General features: G+C 40.0%; 1 protein-coding gene across 5 annotated transcripts in view; it reads left to right on the plus strand.

The window, feature by feature from the left end:
* Positions 1–22,967, plus strand: part of EYA1 (EYA transcriptional coactivator and phosphatase 1) — a gene marked incomplete at both ends in the record, with an annotated part of 146,389 nt that overhangs the window by 43,404 nt on the left and 80,018 nt on the right. For all 5 annotated transcript variants that reach the window (XM_079533783.1, XM_079533784.1, XM_079533785.1 and 2 more), the window contains one exon: positions 22,057–22,106. In XM_079533783.1, coding sequence (XP_079389909.1) covers positions 22,057–22,106 — 50 coding nt within the window. The remainder of the gene's footprint in view (positions 1–22,056; positions 22,107–22,967) is intronic.

A 22,967-nucleotide genomic window follows, 5' to 3' on the forward strand; every position in this document is an offset into this window, starting at 1 on the left:
AATAATGACTGTTCTGTGAAAAAGGGCATTTATTGTACTAGTAAGTTTATCAGCGTCACAATTTTTTGTTATTTGGCACTTTGTTGGGACTGCTAAGTCTCGATGTATCCTGATACGCTTGGTAGGATAGTTCTCTTCCTGTGAGAGTGATCACATTAATTAGATGGGTCTCCAGATGACACTCGTAACTAAAGTTCACTTCTTGGTGCATTGTTCATGTCTGCTGAGGATCTAGCTCTAATTTGCCAAGATATACTGTCTTACATTTGGATACATACCCTCACATGTAAGTCCAGATCTTGCACATGCACGAAGGCTGAGAAGTACTCATACATGAGTATGTTTCTTCATTCTAGGTCCTAGGTTAATATATGTAGTGAGTGGCAGTGCCATAACTAGTAATTTTGGCCTCTGACACTTCCTCCACAGATCCAAACCTCTATGTGAAGCTAAAAAGTGGGAACTAGACCAAAGCCATTCCAACATTACATGTAAATGATGTTACCAGTTACAAACATTTGAAAGCTGAAAGGATGAGTTACATTTGACATCTTTTTCAGCTTCAGAGCAATATTTTAATATTTTCAGTAAGTTACAACAAAAATTTCCTTCTACCTCTGATGAGCTTAGTTAATAGTATAGCACAAGCCAATTTGAGAGTACACAGACAGTTGTGAATGAGAGACTGGCTCAGAGAAGAGGAGTGGATGTAGGGAAACATTGCAGTAGACATCCTTTAAAATGTTTCTGGCCTGTGGATAGAGTAGTATAAAAACTTAGTTCGCTAAAGCATAACAAGAGATTGTAAGAAGTAACAGTCCAGTAAAGACTGTAGTCTGTGTAGGGGCATTGATATGGTATGAGTATTTGTATTGTTCAGTTAATTTAAAACAAAAGTACCTATTGATACATTTTAGATAATTTATAACTAAGATTTTTGAAGTCAGAAACAGACAAAATATGATGATTGCTCTATTTTGTGTTCTGAAACCTTGGTGCTTCAGTTCTGGAATAGTCCGCCTTTCTCTTGAGGGTGTGAAGCTGGCACCACCTATTCTCATTTTTTCCTATTGTGAAATTAATTGGCAGCTTTGAACTTTACTTTGGAATATCCTTTAAGGATCATGTAGGCTAAACACTGCAATATGTTACAATTTTGAATGTGTACTAAAGACATCAAAATTGCTGTGCTTAGCTACTCGCGTAAATGGTGGGTGTCTGATCAGGCCTGATAAGTGTGCCCAACGTGCTGCATATGAAGTGTTTGCAAGTTGGCTGTGGCTTTGCAAGTCCCTTTATACTTCTCTCATCCTTTTATGTGGGATGATATATTGGTTTTTGAGTGGTTCAAGAGAGGCAAGCTTTCTTGGATTTTCAGATGCTGAAAGAGTAAAGAGGCTGCAGATCCAGTTTGCACCAAGGAGCAGGGTTTTTTTTGCATACAGCTTTACAGGGCTTTTGGTAAGAGTTTGATCAATTTCCTTTGAGCAAAGACATGAGGTATGGGAAAAATCAAATGGCGATGAATTTCATCATCGGTATCAAAAACTTACAGGTAACCCTTTCCTTTATAGCTTGCTAGAGTAAGGTATAAGAGTATAGGGTATAAGGATATAAGGTATAGAGTAAGGTAAGAATTTTCATTAACATTCTTTTGCTTTTATGTTTATGAAAGAAAACCATAAATAGGATAGTAGCCATCAATATTTTATAAAGCTGTCAATTTTGGCTCTTGTTATATTTCCAGTTATATATTTTTTACAATTATGGTGCAAACACACAAAGTGGCCCAGTTTAGCTTGTAGCCTTTTGTCCTGTTTTTTTTTTATTACAGGACAGCTACAGAATAGGCTTAGTATGATTTCTGCATTTAATGTTATTTAAAAGTAATTTAAAATAATTAAAAAATTGGATGTAAAGCTTAATGACAATTACTTAGTTTCTGCGTTTATTGCTTTCTCCTGTAACTAACTAGAAATTGGTTTCTGTGGAGGGATTAAGACACAAAAGTAATATTACATCATGGAAAACATGTTTAAAAGAAAAAACTTGTTAAAACGGAGAAGAATGTGGATTTCAGAAAATTACAGAATGCAGTAAAATTTTTAGGGCACTAAATACAAAGCTTATTTTATCCTAGTGATATAATCCTTCTCTATAAGCCTATGCTACCCTCAGTATTAGTGTTTTCTAGTGCTTGACATAGTAGGCTGAAACTGGGTAAAAAGGGAAGATCCTTTTCACTGATGTCACACTTACGAGCAGCTGCTAAGCAGTGAGGAAGAGAAGGTCAGGTGCATGAGGCAGGGCACTCCAGCTGTGTGTAGCCTTGAGCCTGAGACACTGCTGAAGAAGACTCAGATGGTAGTGTGATGTGGAAGAAGAGATTTCTCGATTGTAGCTATAGCTGGGCTCTGACAGAAAGGGAAGACCAACCAAATCAAGGAAGGATTTTGTCTGTAGCATTGTTTTCCTCTAGACAATGAACCTGATTTCTTGAGGTACTGCTCTGCTTACAAAAGTAGGGACTGACAGGATTTCCTGTGACATCTGACAGATCTCACCCTCTGGGAAGCTGTCTTTCTACATAAAACAAAGTTGCTATGTAAGCAAAATGGATGTCAGCAAGATGAAAAAGTTCATTAACTGAACAGAATTGTGAATGGAGGTTAGGCAGTTTCTTGTTACAGCTTGCTTTCCTAAAGAAAAAAGGCTTTTGCAGTCACATTCTTTGGACATGTCTGCCTAGCTGTGCATCTTTCATTATTAACTTCTCGATTTGTTGGAAAGTCTCAACTGAGCCTGATGGAGAGCTACCAGTCTCAGAGATACCATGCTCCTTTAAGTTTTATGAAAATAGGCAGGACAGTTGGATTGTGGAGACTGTAAATATACATCACTGGCTGGTGAAAGCTAGAGACCAATGTGTCTTTCAACAGATACCTGAAAATTCATAGAATAAGGCAGGTTACTGACCACAGACAGTCTGGAGGTGTGTGGGTCTTGTTAAGAGGTGCGTGGCAGAGTTGATTTCTATCAACCCTGAGCCATACGCTCTCAATAGTTCCCAGCCCAGAGAGAGCATTCCTAAGCAGCTTGCATCCCAGAAGCCCAGCCCTTCCCCCCTGGGAGTTGCACTATCCTCATAGCAGACCTCCCCTTCTTTTCTTCACCCAGTTTTGGTTTCCAGGAGATATAAAAAAGCTGTTTAGAAGAAACAACAGAGAAAACTGCTGCCTATGATTTGTAAAACAGAGGGAATCTCTGGCAAGGCACTAAGTAACTCTAAGTCTTGCTCTAAAATACCCTGGCTGACCTTCCTGGCACATTGTGAGGAAAGTTCAAATATAATCAAATGACAAAAATCTTTCATTTCTAGCTTGCCATCATTAGCTTTTGGGGTAGGAATGTCAAAGTATGGTTTCTGGGACTGTTTGGTGGGTTATAAATTATGTCTCATTCTGGTTTTAGTGATGCTTTTGATCATATTTTTTTGGTAATTGTACTTCTAATCGTGCAAGAGGTTCCCACAATATATTTTTTCAGTGCATCTGAAAAGGCATTTCAGTAGAAGAATGAATGGAAATATTTGTAAAGATGAGGATTAGGAGCAGCAGGAGGAGTTTTGTAACACTGATTAGGCTGGGGACTTTTCTTCTAGATAAAAAATGCCACCAAGGCATCCCAAAGTATTTGTATGAAAATATTGCATGTCCCCCGTGTATAGCTTGCAGGGAGGGAGACACAGACGGAGCATACTTGGAATTATACTGTTATTTTAGATGGTGGAAAACAGGAGGGAAATTTTCAAATTAGAGTATGAGAACAAAACCATGTGACTGTTATTAAAATTAATAGGAACTGCATAGCTCGGTCTCTCTACACCACTTTGAAAATTTCCCTAGGTGTTTCTCTATGAATATTTATGCAATCAGAAATAAAATGCAGACAATGAAGAAAAAGCCAGTGTAAATACAAAGTGATCACATAATTTACATGTTTTTAATTATTGACATAAGCTCCTTCTGTCCAGTAATAAAAAATGCATGTGGCTGAATAAAGTGCTTAAACACAAAGGAAAACAATTTCAGCAATTATTAAAACACAAAATACTTTTCTGGAGTAGTTTAAAAAGAAGTCACTGAATCCGCTTGTAATTTTAACGAGCGTATTTAAAAGTTATTGTCCAAAGTTAGCTTTAAAAGAATAAAAGGCAGATGATTGCATCACTTGAGGAGATATGTATGTCAATCAGATGGTGGTGGATCTCAGTGTTGGGTTAAACTAGCTCTTTGTGTTCTGAAGATAGCCCTGTAAGACTGTATCAGAAAGGTACAGGAGGTGAAAGAAAAGGCGTGCGCACTGGAGTAAGAATCCACATATCTACATTCTTCTCTGACCAGCTGTCACTGGTGTACCAAAAGAGATAGGGTGCTGATACTTGAGTCATGAATAATTTTAATTTGATTATGCAATGATCTCTTGTTCTGCATCACAAATCCAAAGCCAGGTAAGTAGGAAGGAGCCAGGTTCCTGAGCATCAGTTTAGGAAAGAAAGAAAAGATGGAGTATTTATGTCTTAAAAAAAAAAAAAAAAAAAAAAAAAAATTATGCTGTCTGTACTTCAGCCAAAATTTGAGACTCCCTGGAAAAAAAGTAGTATGATTGTACCTTTGCTTTCTTGAGATGGCTGCTGCTGGGTGAAATAACGTTAATGCCTACAAAATAAGAATATTTCTGAATCAGTATAACCTTAAAAAAAGAAAAGAAAAAAAAAAAGCAGTGAGGAGAACTAGCTATTTCAAAGCTTTCTCTGTGCATCTGTCTGCCAGCTACATCTTGAAGTCCTGTCAAACCAAGCAGCAATCTCCTGCTAAATAATTCCGTTGCCAATTATTCTGTCATAGGCTTTGTCAGTTTATCTTAACTTCTCTGCCCTATGGACTGAATGCTGGATACCAAATAAAGATCAAGAGAAAAGAAATGTTATGCTTTCTCTCTGGATAACACTGCCTTAACCCAAACATCCTCCCTTCCTGAAGTTGAGAAGCAGTGAAATTCCTCCATGAGACCCTAAACTGGGAAACAAAACAGTTGCATCTCCAGTAAGGCCAAACTGCTCAAACTCCAGCAAGGCTCAGTGTGGCAATGGTTAAAGAGCTGAATAGAAACGTGTAAATAATATAATAAAGCATATTTAGTATGTACAATAAATCATTTCATTACTGTGTTTAGTATAGCAGTAATAAATAGTATTAAGTCATAGAGTGAACTCTTAAATGTCACAAGCAAAATATAAGCTCTCTATTCTGTGGAAAATCTAAGACAATATACTGTGTTGGGAAATAGGTTTGGTTAAATTCTCCAGTGAAAAATGAGTTTATGTAAAGAAATTGTGTAAATCAATTAACCAAAGAATAAAATGAGAGATGGCTGGAAAATCATGGTAGGTAAATGTGGGTATCATTAGCCATTCAGAGTGACTTGTGAACAGCTGGATAGTAGAACCTACTGTGGAAAAATGCCAGGTGTCCTACACTGCCAAGGGGTTGTGTCCTCTGTGAATGTAAGTCAGTGTATCTACAATCAGCCTTTTGGTAGCTCTGATGAAGAGAGTTGTGAGAGTAAACACAAAAGAGATTTAGTGAATATGTCCATTCCTTTCTCACATCTTCAAAGTTAAGAGGAGAGAAATAAGCTGCTGATGTGCAGTAAGACTGTCACTCCTGCGTGGGAGGACTGACTCCTGAGAAAGTATTTATAATGTGGTTAGGGGGCTAAGCACCACCGTGTTCAACAGCACATTGACCTTTCTGATAACGCTTTCTGAAAAGTAATTTCCGGAGCTAACAAGGAATTATGTAAATGGAGAAGTAATCAGATAAGCTGATCAAGACTGGAGAAATTAGGCACTCTTTCAGGATGCAGTTATGAGAAGATGATGAGGATGCTTTTAGCGAGTTTCAGCTAATAAAGTCAGAGCTGTGATTGCAGGCTGGTGAGGAAAACAAACAAATTTCAAGCAGTAAATTAGTATTTATATTATCTATTTTATTTAGACTTGCATGAAATCAAGGGTTCAGTTCTAAGAGGTTGAACAAAAAAAACAGGAGACTTGAAAATGTTTTTAGCAATCGTTCTTTTGTGTATTGATTTTTTTCATTAAATACTGCTTTATTTTCACTATCATCTCACCCAGTGATTCCAATAAACCTAAAAAAGCAGAAGAATTATTTTAGTAAACGTGTTGATAATGTTCGTATTGATAAGGTCTTGTAGAAACATGAACATGGCAGGTGTGAAAAACATTGATTTGATGAGAGTCTTTTTTCAGGAAATGCTGCTTCTGCAGCAGTAGTTTAGCTATGATTATTAAAAGCTAGATTACACATAGGTTTTACATACATAAAAGAAGATGGAGGAAATTCTAGTTGAGCCTGGTTCTACACACCTCTTCTATCCGAGAAGTCCATCTGCACTGTGGAGGCAACATGTAGTTGTGGGTTTCTTTGCCACCTTCTAATCTGAGAGCTGCAAATGTGCCTCTCCATGAAGTGGCTTCACACTTAGACCCCAGACCTTCCTGTGTGCTACTTCTCCAAAGAGCTGAGTCATTAGATTGCCATCTAAGAAGTGAGAGAGTTGAGTTAGACAGCGAGAGTTGAAGGGTTAAAGGCTGCTCAGCTTGATCCTTCATGTAGGTCTTGAGGCACAGGAGGGACCACTCACTGTGGTCCTACCCACATTCCATTGAGTGGTCTTCTCCACCCCTCCTGACCCTAAAAAAAATTGCATTTGCTTGACAATCTGGATTCTGTCTCAGTATCTTCTGAATCCTGGTGAATCCGTTGTCATATCTCAGAAAATAAACAGAATAAGGAGTAAGTCCATCATTGGGGTTTTCCAAATCACGGATTGAATCCAAGATTTAGGGTGTTTTGAGTATACATCATCTTACAGAAATGTTACTTTGGACATTGTTACATTTGGTGTTGGGAAAGGTTGCTGTGGCTTCTTGGTTCTTCTAGTTTATGAAGAAAGAAACACCTTTTTACATGCTGAAGGAGATATTGAATGAGTTTCCTTGAGCAGATGACACCTATGTGCTCATGTCACATTGAGCTGTAGAAATCTTGCGAAGTCTGTATGTTGCCATTTTTATTATTTATTAGGTTATCACATTCCTATTGATGTCTGCACACGTACTTCATGTTTGTTGACAGTTAAATGATATCATTGCTTTCTAATTACTAATAGTTTCCATTACAGTTGGCTCTCAGGTGTTTGATGGAAGGCTTATTGGTGTTATGCATGGACATTTCTAGCAGGAGACTTGTGTGAGCTCAAACAGAACTGAAGTTGAAATACTTTTGAACTGTGCTGTATGATTTTATTAAAACAAAGAAACTTATGTCTTACAAAGTTACAGTGATGTTTAGGTGAGCATAAAGATTTAGCAAAGCAGTATCTTAAACCAGTCTCTTAAATCATTATGATGGATACTTTTTTATACATAGACCTGAATTTGTAAATCAAACTTAAGCACCAGTCTTCAAACCTTTTATTTGGGGTTTCTGAAGTCTAATTATCTTACTGAATTAATGGGTGACATTTTTATTGCATATTAACTTCCAGTTATTTTTTAAATTGATTTTCACATCAAGTAATTTATGGTATCCATTCAAATTTTGAGAAAATGGAGTCTTCAGTGCATCCAGACATTAGGAGATAACTATACCTGTATCGTGCAATGTGAGCTGTAGGCTCCGAACATCAGTACACAGCTCTTCTGATCTCAAAAGGGTTTTTAATGGGTACCAGAGCCCAAACTTTCAATCAAACTTGAAGTAGCCGAGGCTCAAACCCTGTTTGACTCCAACAGTGGCTGATAGGAACCTCCCAGTGTAGGGTCTGCTGAAATTTACATCCCACATATTCAGGAGGTAGTAAAAAGATTTTTAGGCAACTCCATCTTAAATTAGACTAAAAAATATTTGATCTACCAGTTGTTACTTTATGATGCATGCTGTTTAACTTGTATTTTATTTACTTCCTGACCAGAAAAACAAAAGCCAAGTCCTGGAACTCATCAACTAATAGAGAAAGATTTCTATACGTCTCCAGCTGTGCTTGGTACACCACATATATTTGAGGCCAGTACCATAAAAAGAAACTCATAACATCAATCCTATTTTAATTTAGGCTTTAAGATTTATAACAATATTTTATAGTATTTTGGAGGTGAAAATATTGATAGTGTTTTCTTATTTAATAAAATATTACAACTATAAATAATAATGAGAATTTATGAGAGGGGAGAAAAAGGCAGGAAGAGAAATGTGTTGTAGGGATATCATTGCTGGTTTGCAGCAGCTCCTACAGATCTCAGAGAGGGATGGGAGCTTTATGGTGCCTGAGCAGTACCCAGCTGGGGGCTGAGTCCCTTTGATATTCCCCTTCCAAACTTAGGCACCACACAGTTGCTGAGGTGCTTCCTGAATTCCAAGTCCTTTCTCATGTGTGTTCTGGAAGGGGAGAGCTTTCTGGACACTTGTTTTTCCTCACAGTGAGGGGTAGGGAAGCAATTTATCAGTGTCTGCTGAGGATGGGCATGCTGTCCTGGTGGGGCCAGTCACAGGGCCTGATGTGAGAGCAGCACCAATGGAGTCCTCACCTGGGGCAGCGGAGCATTGCTTCCCTAGCACCAGAAATGGGCACTTGAAGTATTCAGTCTCCAGCCATAGAGTTATGACTTATTTTAATGAAGTAGTTGTCTGTAGAGGAATACATTGGTGGAGAACATTTGAGGCTACTGAATTTTAAGCTGCTAAATCTACTTAATTTTCCTAGGTGTGTCTAATTAAGCAGTGTTTTGCTGCTTTCCAGAAGAGCTGCTAAAAATCAGCCTGTGTATGTGAAGGTGCCCTACTCATAGATATAAGGAAACTGGCACCAGATACACTGAAGACTAAGCATTTTTGAGTTGCACTCAGTGGTTCTAGTTCCTAATTCTGTTTTAAAAATCAGATTATAGCAAGTACAAACCATTTATCTCTAATCATCCTGCTTTGTTTCATACACTTTTGTTCAGTTGTGTGCATCTTTGTGTGCTCTTCTCCTTGATTACCTTATTGTATGCTCCTGGTATTGCTTTTTGGAAAAGCCTTCTGCCTCTGCTTGGTGTACAGTATGTGTTGTACCTTTCAACAAAGAAACCGGCATCCAGCATAAGGTGTGTTTTCATTTGTCTGTGTCTTTGTGAAATAGTCATTTAACTATATTATTTAGCAGACTGTTATGTGTAGAAATTCCTGTACTGTAAAAGGAAAGATATCCTTGAAGACAGGATTTCAGAACTTGGTAAGGCAAATCTCCAGGGTAGATAAGGCTGCTTCAGCTTCTTCTATATGCAGTGTGGTTGATACAAGACAGAAGGGCAAGGTATATGATATGTTGGGGTTTTTTTGATACCAAATCAAACTTTTCCTTGTTCTTAGCTCTTTTGAAACCATCCTTATTCTAACCTATTTCCCTCTAAATTAATGTCAGATTTGCAGAAACAAAAGTACTGACTGCCATTTGTCGTCTTTTTCCTCTGAGCCTAAGTCTGACAGGTATCTGTTATCTTATGTTCATAGACTTAAAATATAGTAGTAATCATGAATAATTGGTTTAGGAATTAAATATTTCTTTGGGAAGACAGATTGTCAAGCAGGAAATACAGAAAATCTGCAAAATGCACTTAATTAAAAAAAAAAAAAATCCTTATTAGCAGCCTGGAAGTATCCAAGCAGTAAAAGGAGTTTAAGCTTTGTTTACATTTTGCCTGCAAGAGGTGCCTCTCTTTAAGTATTTAGATAAACAAACCAAAGCTGCTGTTTTCATTAGCACATAACATAGAGCCCAGTTTTGTTACTTCAGAGAACATCAAACTAAAATTCGGTGACAGAAAGCAAATACTTGTCTTGATAAACTCACAATATGGAGGAAAAAAAAAAAAAAAACCTTCATATTTTGTACTTACTGATATTGCTTCATAAAAACATCTTGAATACTGGTGCTTCTGAGCGTGTTTCCAATAGCAATATCATTGCAGAGCTCTGTGGATAGAGTTACCAATCCTTTGAATTCTGACCTTTAGTCTAAAACAGCTTTAGAGGTTACTCTTTTTCCGATTTGTGAGATTGCAGTGAAAAAGTTAATGCTGCTGGAAGGAAGCGGGGGAGGGCAGTGGGCTTGCCATTGAGAACTGGTACTTTGAAGGCAATGGAGAAATTTTCCTCTGGCCTTGATTTGTAATGACAAATATTGGCTGTATGACTAAGTAATTATATGAAGTTTCAAAATAGAACATGCAGCAATTGCAGTTTTTGTGAATAAATTTCCACTAAGACCCAGTTGATTTTAAGGGAAATTACGCTAAATCTTGGGGGAGGCATAGCCATCCAGTCTTGAAATCTGGTTTCAGACCATCTTCTATGTTGACTGGGAGAAGAAAGCCTCAAAACTGGGACCTTCCCTACACACCATGTGGATGTCTCTCTGTCTCCACTGAAGATGAGGGTTGGAGTGACCAATTTAAATTAAATGCATCGTTTCATGTGGCTCCCATTTGGTGAGAGGATTCTAATCCCTGGTGAACAAACAGGGGTCATGATATAATTACTGTTAAGTTCAAAGCAATTTATTGTGGTAAATTTCATACAAACATTTTAAAGGAAAAGCAACTGATTAGAGCGTGAAGCAAATTGTCCTTGTAGTTATTATTTTAACTTTAGACTTCCACTTTTACCTTTTCATTACAAGGCCAAAAATGTGGAATATTTTTGAACTTCACTTTTGGAAGGCACTTCACCATTCCTGTGAACGGTTAGAAAATATTTGTGAGTGAGCATTTCAAGGTTAAGAATGTTCATATTTACTATATTCAACTAACATACGGTTTGTGATTTTGTGAATGTGTGTTTCTAAGTTTATTTATTAAGTCATAAACGCGGGCTTTTCTTTGCCATTTGGCAGACTCTTGCTTGGATTATTTTACTGTCATCTTCACAGTTCTAAATTCTTTAACAATTACTTTTCTATATCTTTTTGGCATTTGCTTACATGTCAGCAGCTGAAAAATTATGCAGTAATTGGCACAGATAACTAAGACTGTAATGATCTACTGCTCCATCTACTGTTGAACAGTGACATTCGTAGTGCTTCAGGAAAAAAAGCACGGAATGCATTAAGGAAATAATAACAAAATGGAATTTGCAGCAAGTAAACCTATTGTTTCTGTCTTTAGAGGACAAACATGTTTTTTTTTCTTGCAGAATTAAGAATTCTGAGTACCACTTCAAATCAGACCTGAAAAGCAAAGAGAAACTTTCCGTCTCCCTTTTCACCTTACAGGAGTTGCTGACAACACTGGTTTTGTTCATGTTAATGGAAATTAGTTAGAGAAGAGACGGTCTAGCATTACCGAGCTGACTCATGTTATACAATGTGCTGCATTTATGTCACTGGCAAAATGTACGCTATTGCTGTGAAAAAAACCTTGCAGTGATTTGTGAATTCTAACTTTTTCTATAAGCACTCACTGAAAGATGAGGAAGGCTTAAATAGTTGTGGGAGTTTGAAGTATGGAAAAACTGCATGTGTGTGAAATGATGTGTTTTATAGTCTTTACAGAACAACGGTACTTGATTGTTTTGTCAGCTCCCTGGTAATCTCTCATTTGTACTGCATTCGTCGTGTGTTTCAGTCTTCAGAGAAGCTACTGAGTCTGGCTTTATTGCCCGTTTGAGTGAGAGCAAGCTGCTCCTCACAATCTCTGGTGCATTTGGTTCAACGTGTTCATTTTTGTAATCAAATTCTTATTCACACATCATAGCGAAGGATGGTCATTTTCAATTTCCAGGCAGCTCCGTTTCCATGCTGAGCTGGAGCAAAAGCTTGAATATAAATTAAAAAAATCAACCCTTTCCTTGAGAAGCTCACAGGTCATAATTTACTTCTTTCATCCCCTCTCCTGCAAACACCTAATTCTCCATACAGCGTTGTTCATTACATAGTCTTCAGTGGGACTGTTTTTATAAACATTTCCTAACATGTTTATGCATCTTTCAAACTGAGGTTTTTGTGCAAAGTGATGTGCTCACTGGTTCTTAGGTACCACTGAGAGTTCTGAAAATATCCCTGTAAAGCTATTGAACTTTACTGGAAAACGGAAACTAATTTTCAGTAGATCCATTTAATAGATAAGGCGTTGCCTCAATTAAGGCTGCTGTGTAACTGGAAAAGCTGCATTACTCTTAAATCAGGAGCAGATCTTAAAGCTCTGCCCCAGAGTGGCATGGAGTCTGATTTTCCCAGACTTTGGGGAAAAGCAATGCCATCACTTTTGAGCAAAGCATCTACTGCAGATGATCTGGAGACTAACATTTATCAGTATCTTTGCACGGTGATTGCAATTGCTTTGGTGAGACCTGTAGAAGAGAAAAGGGATGGGAGAGATGTACACTTAAGTACCAAAACATGACAGCATTATAAATGTTTAAAACTTTTCAACTTACCTTCATGTAGGAAACCTTTTTTTCTTTCCTGCCAAACTGCTTATTTATTTTCAGGTAATTTTTTTTTAGTTTTGAATGTAATTACACTGCTTGTGTCTACAAATATATATGTGATATCTATATTTTTTCCCTATTATATAATGGTTTTAAGATATAATCAACCTTTTGAAAAAAAATTGAGATTTTGGAAAGTGAGAAATTGAAAAAGACTAATGCAATTTGCTATCACCGTCGAGTCTGACCACTTCCCAGGGAAATCTCTGCATTTGTTTATATCACTGTTGTCACGAATGTTTTCAGAATCATAGAAAGTCATGAATTTGTTTAAAAAAGCTAATGCAGTACCTATTTCAGGTTAATAAATCTACTGTTTCCTCTTTGAAATTACACAAAATGAATATATTTTTAATCCTATGCAAGAGATGTCCTTTGGGCTAGCAGTTCATGCACACTTTGGCAAAGGTTAGCAGCACGCACCTTTTCTTACAACGAATGGCACTTAAGCCTAATTCATTATTAACTTTATCTTGTGTATCTCTGAGGAATCTAATGAAATTGTTCTTCTTGGTCACCCTGATGGTTTCTGGACAGAACAGCTAATGCGGTTCATTTCTGTCACTTTTTTTTGCTTGTAATTACTGAGCTCTTCCTACTTTTGATCAAATGAGTAGCATGAGACAATAAGGGCTCCTGTCAAATGCTGCAAACTCCTGCTGCAGCCAGGGGCGTCTCTAGGCAACAGCTGCTATGTGTAAGATAAAACTTGTATGGAGACATAGGACAGATATTGCTTGTGTCAGAGGGTCTGACGTTGCATTGCAGTTGTTATGAGAGGAGCGATAGGATGCACTTTTTGCTTTAGTGTGGTCTTTCTGTGTGTATTTATAATGTTAAATATTTCAGCAGCATTTCCTACTTAGAGGCAAATGCTCAAACGCTGTTTGTTATCAATCTTGTTTTTTCTTAATTATTTGGACGCCTGTAATTCTGGCGTGTAAGCAGCGCTCAATAGTGCAACAAGAGTGGACCAGTTTTACTTGTCTTAAAGCAAGTGTGTGATGCTGCCTATGGTGTGAAAAGCATATTGCATGAGAAATAGGGGTAACAATATTCTCAATAGCTCGTTAATATTGGGTAACAGGCCTGGTCTTCCCTATTACTCTTGAGATCGGAGCTGAGTCAACGGGAGTGCAGAATTGGAGCAAATTCAGGCTCGATATAAGCAGATACAAATCCCTCTGAAATCTCTATCCCAAACCTCATGTTTGTGTAACTGTGGTTTAAAATTGTTGTTCGGTGTCAGTGACCAACAACCCAGTCGGCACTGATTTGTCATGCGGTTGGTTGGAAGAATAAAACCAAAAACGAAGCATACAGAATTCTGCTTTATGCAGGACGAACATATCTCCTTGTTTCTAATAGGTGAAGTACTCTGGCATAATTAATTTGTTATTGAAAGAATAAAAATTAAAAAAATAATCCACACACTCTTAAGCCAAATGAAGATCTGGTCCATGGTATCAACTGTATATTAAGTTCATGAGTTAGAACATGCCATGAGGTAATGATAAACGCCAATCTAAAATCCAATCTTTAGACATCAGATAAAGACCTTTAAGGCACTGTTTAATGGCTGGATAAATACAAAGGATGCTACTTCATCTTACATCCCTCTTCTATGAGCCTCACTTATGTAGCTTCTGTTCCCGTACCATCTACATGCCTTAGTACAGGAGACATTTGAAAATTCAAAGCTGATACTTTCTCTCAGTGCGTTGTCAATACAATTTCTCTGATCATCTTAGCCCCAGAGTAATTTATCCCCACTTTATCATCACATCATCAAGCTCTGTACGAGTGTGTGTTTAGGGGGGAGGGGGGATCTGTCTTAGTTTTAATTAAATGCAGGGACTGGGCACACTCCTAAAGTTATTACTTAGACAAAAGTCCCATTAGGGACCGCAGCCTCCAATAGCAAACCTTTTTTCAACAAGCTTTACTTCTCAACAATGACACGTATTTGTATATTTGCTCTATTTGTTGGTTTTATTTTTGACTAGAAGATAAAGTGTGTTTATGCAAAAAATCGTGTACATCAGGGGAAGTCACAGCTGTAGTTTTTTTAAAATCATTTCTGGATTTCCGCAGCGTCATTTAAATATCACTAGTTTGGAGAGAGGGTGTTGAGTTGCATCTCCCAGTGTCAGATAGAGCCTCGTAACAACAATATGAATTTTTTTGAGAATTTTCCAGAGAAAGCAGAGCTTCTGCTCCCTGTGAGCACGTCCCTGACCTTTCTCATCTAAGTAGATAGAGATTCTAGAGACAGTGAGGCAGGACGTGTGTCTTTAACTCTTAAGGGACTGGGTTGGTTTCTATTTAAAAATGATCCCCTGAACAGTTCCAAGCAATTCAGCGTGAGCATTTTCTGAGGACTCAGAACTGTAGTTCAGAATGAGTGCACTTCTCTGCATTTGGTTGTCTGAGTGAATTTTACCTGACAAAGCTGCCTGTCTCTGGGATGAGTAACTTGCCGTTCTTTCACAGTTTAATATAGAACATCATAAATAGTTTTCTTGGCAAGGGATCTGTTTTGTGAATATAAAGAAGTAAACGGATTCTGTTTGTGCTGGCTGTGCTGACGGGCCCAATAGAAACTGGCTTATTTTGACATGGGTTCCCATATATGGTATGGGTCTATCCCCAGATCCCTTTTCCCCACTAAACAAAATGAAATCCTAGGTGCGATTGCAGCCAGAGGTTGACTTGTAGCTTTGCAAAACCATCTGCTTTCCTGAAGTATTCCCAATGTACTTCCTACAAAATAATGTATCGCTTTCTGGGATGTAGTAGCCAGAAGACTTTCATCCTCTGAAAGTATTGCTCTCATTCACAGAGTAGTTAAGGTAAGGAGATACAAGCAGTGAATAACCACAGATTTTTTTAAAAGAAAAAATGTTCTGTCTGAATCTGTTTTTACAAAATAATGTTTGTGGGTGGGTTTTTTTTTCTTTTACTTAGTGCTTTAGACCTGGCATAGCGTTAATATCTTTTTTTTCCTTTGGTGCTGCAAATCATCAGGCTGTTTTCCTCGTCATATCTGGACTAAGCATACTGAAAAACTGTGGAAAATAAGAGTGACACAAACTGAAAGATGCTGTCTGCACAGTGGGAGCGCTCCAGAGAGCCCCGGTCAAATGTAGTTACTGTGTTCGCCCTAATGGTTCTTACTATAACGTATATATTTTAAAACCTTTTTTTTTTTTATTTTTTTAATTATGAGCTACTAAAAGTGCTGTAATAGGAATGTATCGTAAAGCCATTACAGTTTAATGGCTTGCTAATTGAATTATTTAATTACTTATTGATTGGTAAAAGCTAAGCTTTAGAGAGTTACCGTTACTTAACGCTCCCATTTAACTCTGCAACCAGCGCTCCTTTTGGAAATACTCTCAGGTCAGTGGAAAAGGCCTTTTCACGGCTGTAAATATTAGAAATGTAGTAAGTGAGCAGCAGTAATTTGAAATACAAGTTTGACCGTGTTTACAATCATTATTAGAAGTACTGATTTCTTCACACATCTGCATGGTTCAGGCTATTTTTAAAGTTCCTGAGACTTCGTTTAATAAATACCTCTAAATGGGAGAAGGCTGGCTTCAATAGTTTTAGCAGACCCTTTCTTTACAAGGTTGCAAGAATCTCAGATATTTGAGAACAAATCTGTTACATATCCAATCAAAACGGCATGTCCGGGCGTGCAGGCGGGCTGCGCTTGAGAGCCGCTGTGAGTATCCTGATTTAGCTCCTCTCATTGATATAATGTTGGTTTAATTCCAGTTATTCTATTAGGACGGCTTTTGTTTAAAGCCAGCTTACGGGAGGGGACGCGTCCACACGCAATTAAAGCATTTCAGAGCGGGGGGGGGCGCGGCGCTCGGGGCGGTGCGGGACGCGCAGTGTGCGCGCTGCGCAGAGGAGCGCGGCCGGGGCGGGCGGCTTCGGGCACTGCTTTTAAAACCGAGAGAGAGAAGAGCTGCGGTTTGCATTACAAAAACAAAAACACGACCCGAAAGTGGGGGGGGGGGGGGGGGGTGGGGGGGGAAGAGGAAAGGAAGGAAAAAAAAAAAAAAAGAAGGGGGAGTGAGGCGGCAAGCGGCAGCGTGCCCCCAGGCACTGCTGGGCAGACCTCCGCGGCGCAGCGAGCAGGCGGGGGCTGCCGCCCGCCTCCGCCCGGCTTTGTCTGCGCGTCCCCGGCCCGGCGGCGCGGAGGCACCGCGGGGCGCCGCGCACCCTGCGCGCCCCGGAGCACCGTGAGTAACGGCGGGGCGGGCATTGACAGTGGCGGGAGATGGCAACAGGGGGAGGAAAAGAGGGGGGAAAAAAAAGAAAAGAGAGAGAGAGAGAAAGGCGAATTGCGAAACAGAGCGCGGTTGTTCACTGGGCTGCGCTCCGGCTTGCGCGGAGTGCCGGGGATGCTGTCCGCCTCAGCGGTCGGTGATAGAGCGCCGCGTAAAGCGGTTAATTTTGGCCGGGGTTCTGGATGCAGTTTGTCCGTGGGTCTGCTTGCTGTGCCTGGCCAAGTTCGGGGGTCCTCCTTTGAGATTTCCCCAACACCGGTACGGATGGTTCCATGGCAATACGGGGACTCCACAGTCCTTCCTAAAAGTGACACGAGAGCGTGAGAGAAAAAGTAAATTAAAAAAAAAAAAAAGGGGGGGGGGGGGGGAAGGAAGAATGCATGACAGAGATTTTTGACAGCGCTTTCTGAAGCAGGAAATCCTTTTGCCTAATGTGTTTGAATTTCCCAAATACTGAGGAAAACACAGAGCCCCCACCACCACCTCCCCAGGAGAACTTTTTGAGATGACAGAATGAATGTCTGCAGTGCCGGAATATCCGATGCGTGTGGATGTTTCATGGTGGCTCCGAGTTCAGAAGTAGGAAGGCAAAGAGCTGCAGAACTGCAAAACTTGTGTTATGCTCTTGAGCGATGGGACCCACACAGCACTCCCTGGTCTGTATTTCTGTGAGTGTTTGGGGCAAACAGCAGTGAGGGCAGGACAGCCTTTGGCAGTGTAAGGGTTGTGCTGGAAAAGTTAAAGGTGTCAGTGCATTTTATAGTGTTTCTCAGAAGGGTTGGAGGGATTTGGGTTTTGTGCTGGTCGTTTTGTTAGAAAAGTGCAAGCAGAAGAATTCACAGTTTTCAGAGGGTAAAAATAGTGTATTTCCCATAGTTTGCTTAAAGCAGAGAGAAATTTAGGAAAGCCGTGGAAACGTTTGGTGCATTGCTGAAAGTTTTGAACACTGGATAGCGTGTAGGGGGAATCTTATTTTCCATCCCATGCTGAGACAGTGCAGAGCATCTACCAGGGCTCAGGCTGCTGTTCTGACATGTCAACCAATGCCTTTTCGTGTGTACACGGAGCACACATGACATACTCCGGCCATACATCAGCACGTATGCACAGCTCACTTGACGCGCTGCTCACCGCCGGAGCACTCCCAGGGCCTGCTCAGGGTGCAGCTCCCTTCCTGCAGCCCCTTGACACAGCCGGAGCCACACTGCACCCTCGGAAGGAGAGCAGCGAGAAGAATGAGTGATCAATGGCAATAAGTATGAGATATTTCTCGGGAGCCAAAAAAAAGTGTTGGAGGAGAGGAGAGGCTTTTCTGAAATGTCTGGTTATAATGGGAGTGTTGTCACGCTGCGGCACTTCGTTCTTAGCAGGGAGAGCTTGCTGTGCTTCCCAGCGCTTCATTCATAAGTGTGTGAGCTGAGCACACAGCCTGGCGCTTCCAGAAGAATTTAAACTAGCAATTAAAAATTAAATGGCTGTAATTATCTGCTTCTGTTTTAAGAAGTGCAATTTGTCTTTGAGTATCCAGCACAACAAGCTCTACCTCTTCGCTCTCAGCCCAGCAATAGGAGGGGAGGGCTGCTCCAGTTGTGTGTGCTGTCAGCAAGGTGCTGGTTTGTGGCCGGTTTGTGTTTGGGGTTTTGAGCTTTTTGGCTGCTGAAACCAGTATGTGTGTACATAGAGATCGCGGAGCATTTACAGGAGGAAAAGAGGGCTGTATGGGGATAGGTCTTCCTTTGCCCTCTGCTAAAAATGATTTTCTTTTTTCCTACAAGGGAATGGTCTGATTTGAAAATTTACATTGTCCATGAAATTTCTTTGTAGAAATGTGCTTTATGTGAAGGTGTGTGTGCTGGCAATGGTTCTGTGGGGTAACGTCTTATTTTCACTTAAAAAATTTCTTTTCAGCTAGAAAAATGTTTTAAATTATAGCCATTTAAAAAAAAAAAAAAATTGCTTCTAGCAAGTAAAAATAGTGTGGAAAACCTGTAATTTAGACAAGTACCTACATTTTATTTGCTCTGTGCTGCTGAAATTTAGAATCCCTTCCCATTTACAGTTTACTTTTCACAGAACATTATTAAGTTTTTGGCTTTGTACGCGATCTTCTGTCAGATGCTTTTGATTTGTAATTTAGCGAAGTATAATAAACATTGCAAAAGTCATGAATTTTCCTCCGCATCCTGAGCTCTGTGGTAGGGAAACTGTGATAAAATGTGTACCTTAAGTCTTGTTTGATGATCTCTCAAAGCAAGTTTGCCTTCTGGAAATAATTTCTGGGGTTGAAGAGCATGGTATTAACAGATTTAATGTGGCTATTCAATGGATTGGTGGAGTACTATGTGAGGTTTAACAAAATGAGAGAGACAAATTGAACATCAACAAAACCTCCATCTGCGAAGAATTATAAATTTAATTAGAAAAAAAGGCAAACTTAAAAGACCTCATTAACTAATCAGAATTCGATGTTCCTGATTTAAGATCCTTAAATGGATGAATTTGAAGCGGCTTTGCTATCCTCGTCCTTTCTCTCCCGCCGTGTGCCCACGTAGCGTAGCCCGCGCTAGAGAGAGAGATGTGAACGTTGCTTCCCGCAATCGAATTATCCGCAGCGCTATTTTTCATGCATTAAGCAGAATGTGCGTGTCATTTATCACGGGGGGCACTTGGAGCTGGGCAGAGCGCAGGGCAGGAGGCTGACTGACAGCTCCTTTTTCTTTGGCCGGACAGGGAAGGCCGTCGCGGGGTTTCCGCACTTTTTGTTTGATATGTGAGTTATGTCGCAGCGCTCCGCTTCTCCGCGAATCTGCTGGCCAAAGCAGGAGAATGCCTGAGAGCTGGCGAATGCCACCCAGAAATGTTTTCATTCTGTGAGCTCGTCATCCTAAGTGTGGTTCCTTTACTATGTTGTAATTGTGTCCTACGCATAAAAAACTGAAAGCATGTGAAGTGTAGCATTTTGTAAACTGTAACTAATTTCGCTCACATCTGTGTCTAATTGTTGTCTGCATTCGCATTCTTGAGAGTAGATTTATTTTTCCTGGACCACTCTGTGGATTCAGCTGACCAGCCTAAGTGAGGATTAGTTGTTTTAAAGTTATTTTGATTAAAGAGTCATTTTTAAATACAGTAACGTGCAACACATGGTTTAAATAATCCTTGAGACACAAAGGAATATATCCAAAGTATGTCTAATGAAAATGAAGATTGTGGATATGAACTTTCACAAATCATAGAGCGTAAGAGGATGTAGAAGGTATATATTAAGGTATATATTCAATTTGCTCTCAACGAACTGAGGTTTTTTCTTACCCTCTCCCATGAAACCTTAAATGAAATCTCTCTCACCATAAACAGACGTACATATTTAGAAGTGCACAGAAGTTTTGTTTTATTTTTAATTTGGGTCAGTGAAACAGGGAGGATTAAGTGCATTTTGGAGTTCAGTGAAGTATGAATAACCTGTAGGGCACTTAAGAAAATATCAGTTAATTAAAACATCCATTTGAAAAAGGAAGTTTTTTTTCTATCATAAAAGGTACGTTTTAGAGGATTCTGTGCAAGAGGGAGTGAAGATAGCTCTGTAAACAAACTTAGTTCTCACCTATAATTTTTTCCAGGTGTTTAGAAGTAACAGCAGAAATGTATCCTAAGGCTCTCTGCTGCGTAAAAGATTGCAAAAAGATTGCAAAAAGAGATCTTTCAGACAAAGTGCACAGTTCTGAATGTATCTGCTCGTCTTGTTTGATTTTGCAGGCAGCAATGTACTGAGAATCACATTATGCAGAACTAAAAGTACCCAGTTATAAAGATATTGGTGTTTTCTGTGTACTTTATTGCATGCTTCTTGCCATCATTTGTAATGTTTGGTGCTGCCTGACCGCCCCAACTGTTGTTTACTTTTGCTGGTAGTAATTCTGCCCGTGATTAAAAACAACAAAAAAAACTACGGGCACAGAAGTAGGATTTGCTTGGATGATTTTTATGGCACTTAAAATGCCTCATCTCACAGAGCCTCTGCTCTGTGATCAGTTAAGAGATGTCAGTTCAGGTTGAATGGAGGCGCATGAAAAAGTCTCAGTGCAGACGCTGGGGCGGTCTCTACCTTTCCCAGTTCAGCCTTTGTGTGCTTTGGGTTAACAGCGGCCATCGGCGTCCCTCCACCTGAGCTTATCACCTGCTGACACTCCAAGCCGGCCACAGAGCAGCTCCTGTTAGCGGGGCAGGAGTGTTCTCCTTATAGGATATGAAAATCTATTACTCACCTAGTTATACAAGGAGTCGTTTTATTAAACTGGAAAATTATTGCTGGCTTCCCATTGGAACCAAATTCCTCTTTTGATGAGTGAGCTCAGAGGTAAACGTTGCAGCTTCCTACCATTTGTTTAGCCAGAAGTGCTCTTTTAAGTCATTTTATCAGAAATCTCATTAGAGAGGAGAATTTTTACGAGTAAGACCTTGTGCAGTGCCGTGTGCTTTATTTTAATTTGCCGTGTTTGGAGATGGGCTTGTTTTGGGGAGGGTTGTGTAATGCTATTGTTGAGGTACTGAAAATTTGTACAACAGGCAGATCTCCTTGGAAAGGACAAAATGTAGCGCCAGCCTTGCCTTGCCCCTCGCATGTGGGGTGAGGTGGCTCCCAGGAGAACGGCTGGGTGGCTGAGTGCCGAGGGAGAGGACAGCCAAGGCGAGGAGGGCAAGATGCTGCCAAGATTGGAGGGTTGGGAGGGAGAGGGTTGTGGGGCGGTGGTGGGAAGAGACGAGCGTTACGGAGGTGCGAGGGGTTCAGGGGGAGCGCTTCCACTGCCACCATTGGGGTCCTGCCCTCAGCGGGGCGTGCGGCAGTGGGGCCAGGGAGGAGGGAGCCCCTCTGCAGCTGTCACGGGCCCCTGATGAATCACTGTCCCGGCACTTGGCCGCCGTTCCAGCGCGAGGAGGAGGGAGAGGGACCTGCGAGGAAACAACAGGCGAGCCTTCAATTTAAAGACAATATGTCTTTCACCGGCACCGTGCCCTCCTCCTCTCCGTTTTGGTTTAAAGGACAGAATCGTCATCTGCGGTGATGATCTTTTGTTTAAATTAAGGCCTCACATGAAAGCGGAGTAATAGAGGCTTCTGTTTGTCTCCCTGGTTTACAGGTGCAGAAGTCCCAAACCAGTTCAGATGTTGCTGTTTCCTCCAGTTGCAGGTAAGGATATGATTGAAAATTGCTATTTTTCTGCAAGCTTTTTTCCTTCCCTCTCCTCCCCTTCCTCACGTGATAAGTAAATAATTATCCCTGTTTTCCACATGAAGCCGATCAACAAGCGTAAGAGCTTTGCTTCTATATGTGTGCCCCAAAGTCTATCAGCTGCAGGCACGTATTTTCACCAAATCATTTTACCTTGTACTGGATAGTGGCTTGGTTAACTCATTGTGGGACTGTCCTTTTTTTTTTTCTGCGTACTTGATTTTAAGCAGTAAAATATAAAATGGAGGGTTTGCGTTCAGAACTTGTGGTAAAATCTCAGTCAAAATGTGGAAGCTTCATGGCAGAAATGGCACTTATGTTTATTTACACCATTGCTATGGAGGGATTGTTTTATATAATTTTAATAAGGTCTCTGTAAGAGCCCAAGCATTTATTTTAAGGAGAAAAGATACTGCCTGAAGTGCCTTGGAGTGATGATATTTCTGCTGAGAGCATTTACTTGTGTTAAGTATGTCAAATACCATCATCAAAATTTTGGGTATAAAGCAATGAATAAGGGGCACTGAATTTCCAAGTTTTCCAACATATACGGTGGTATATATCATGGTGGTGATTCTTGTCCTTTTTATATAAGGCTGTTAACAGCACAAATCAGACATACTCAGCTGCTTGAGTACTCTGTAAGTGTTTAAGTTTTACATTGAATCTGAATTGCTCTCTTATTATTTTGACTAAACAACAGCTGCTGAGATACTGCAGAGTGCTAAGGCATACTGACACATGTATGGATTCACTGTATGTTGGTCATATCCCTTTCCAATTGGGTACGCTTTATGTAATCCACAAAGCAAACAAGTG

Source organism: Tetrao urogallus (assembly GCF_951394365.1).
Source record: "Tetrao urogallus genome assembly, chromosome: 3".
NCBI classification, from domain to species: Eukaryota; Metazoa; Chordata; class Aves; order Galliformes; family Phasianidae; genus Tetrao; species Tetrao urogallus.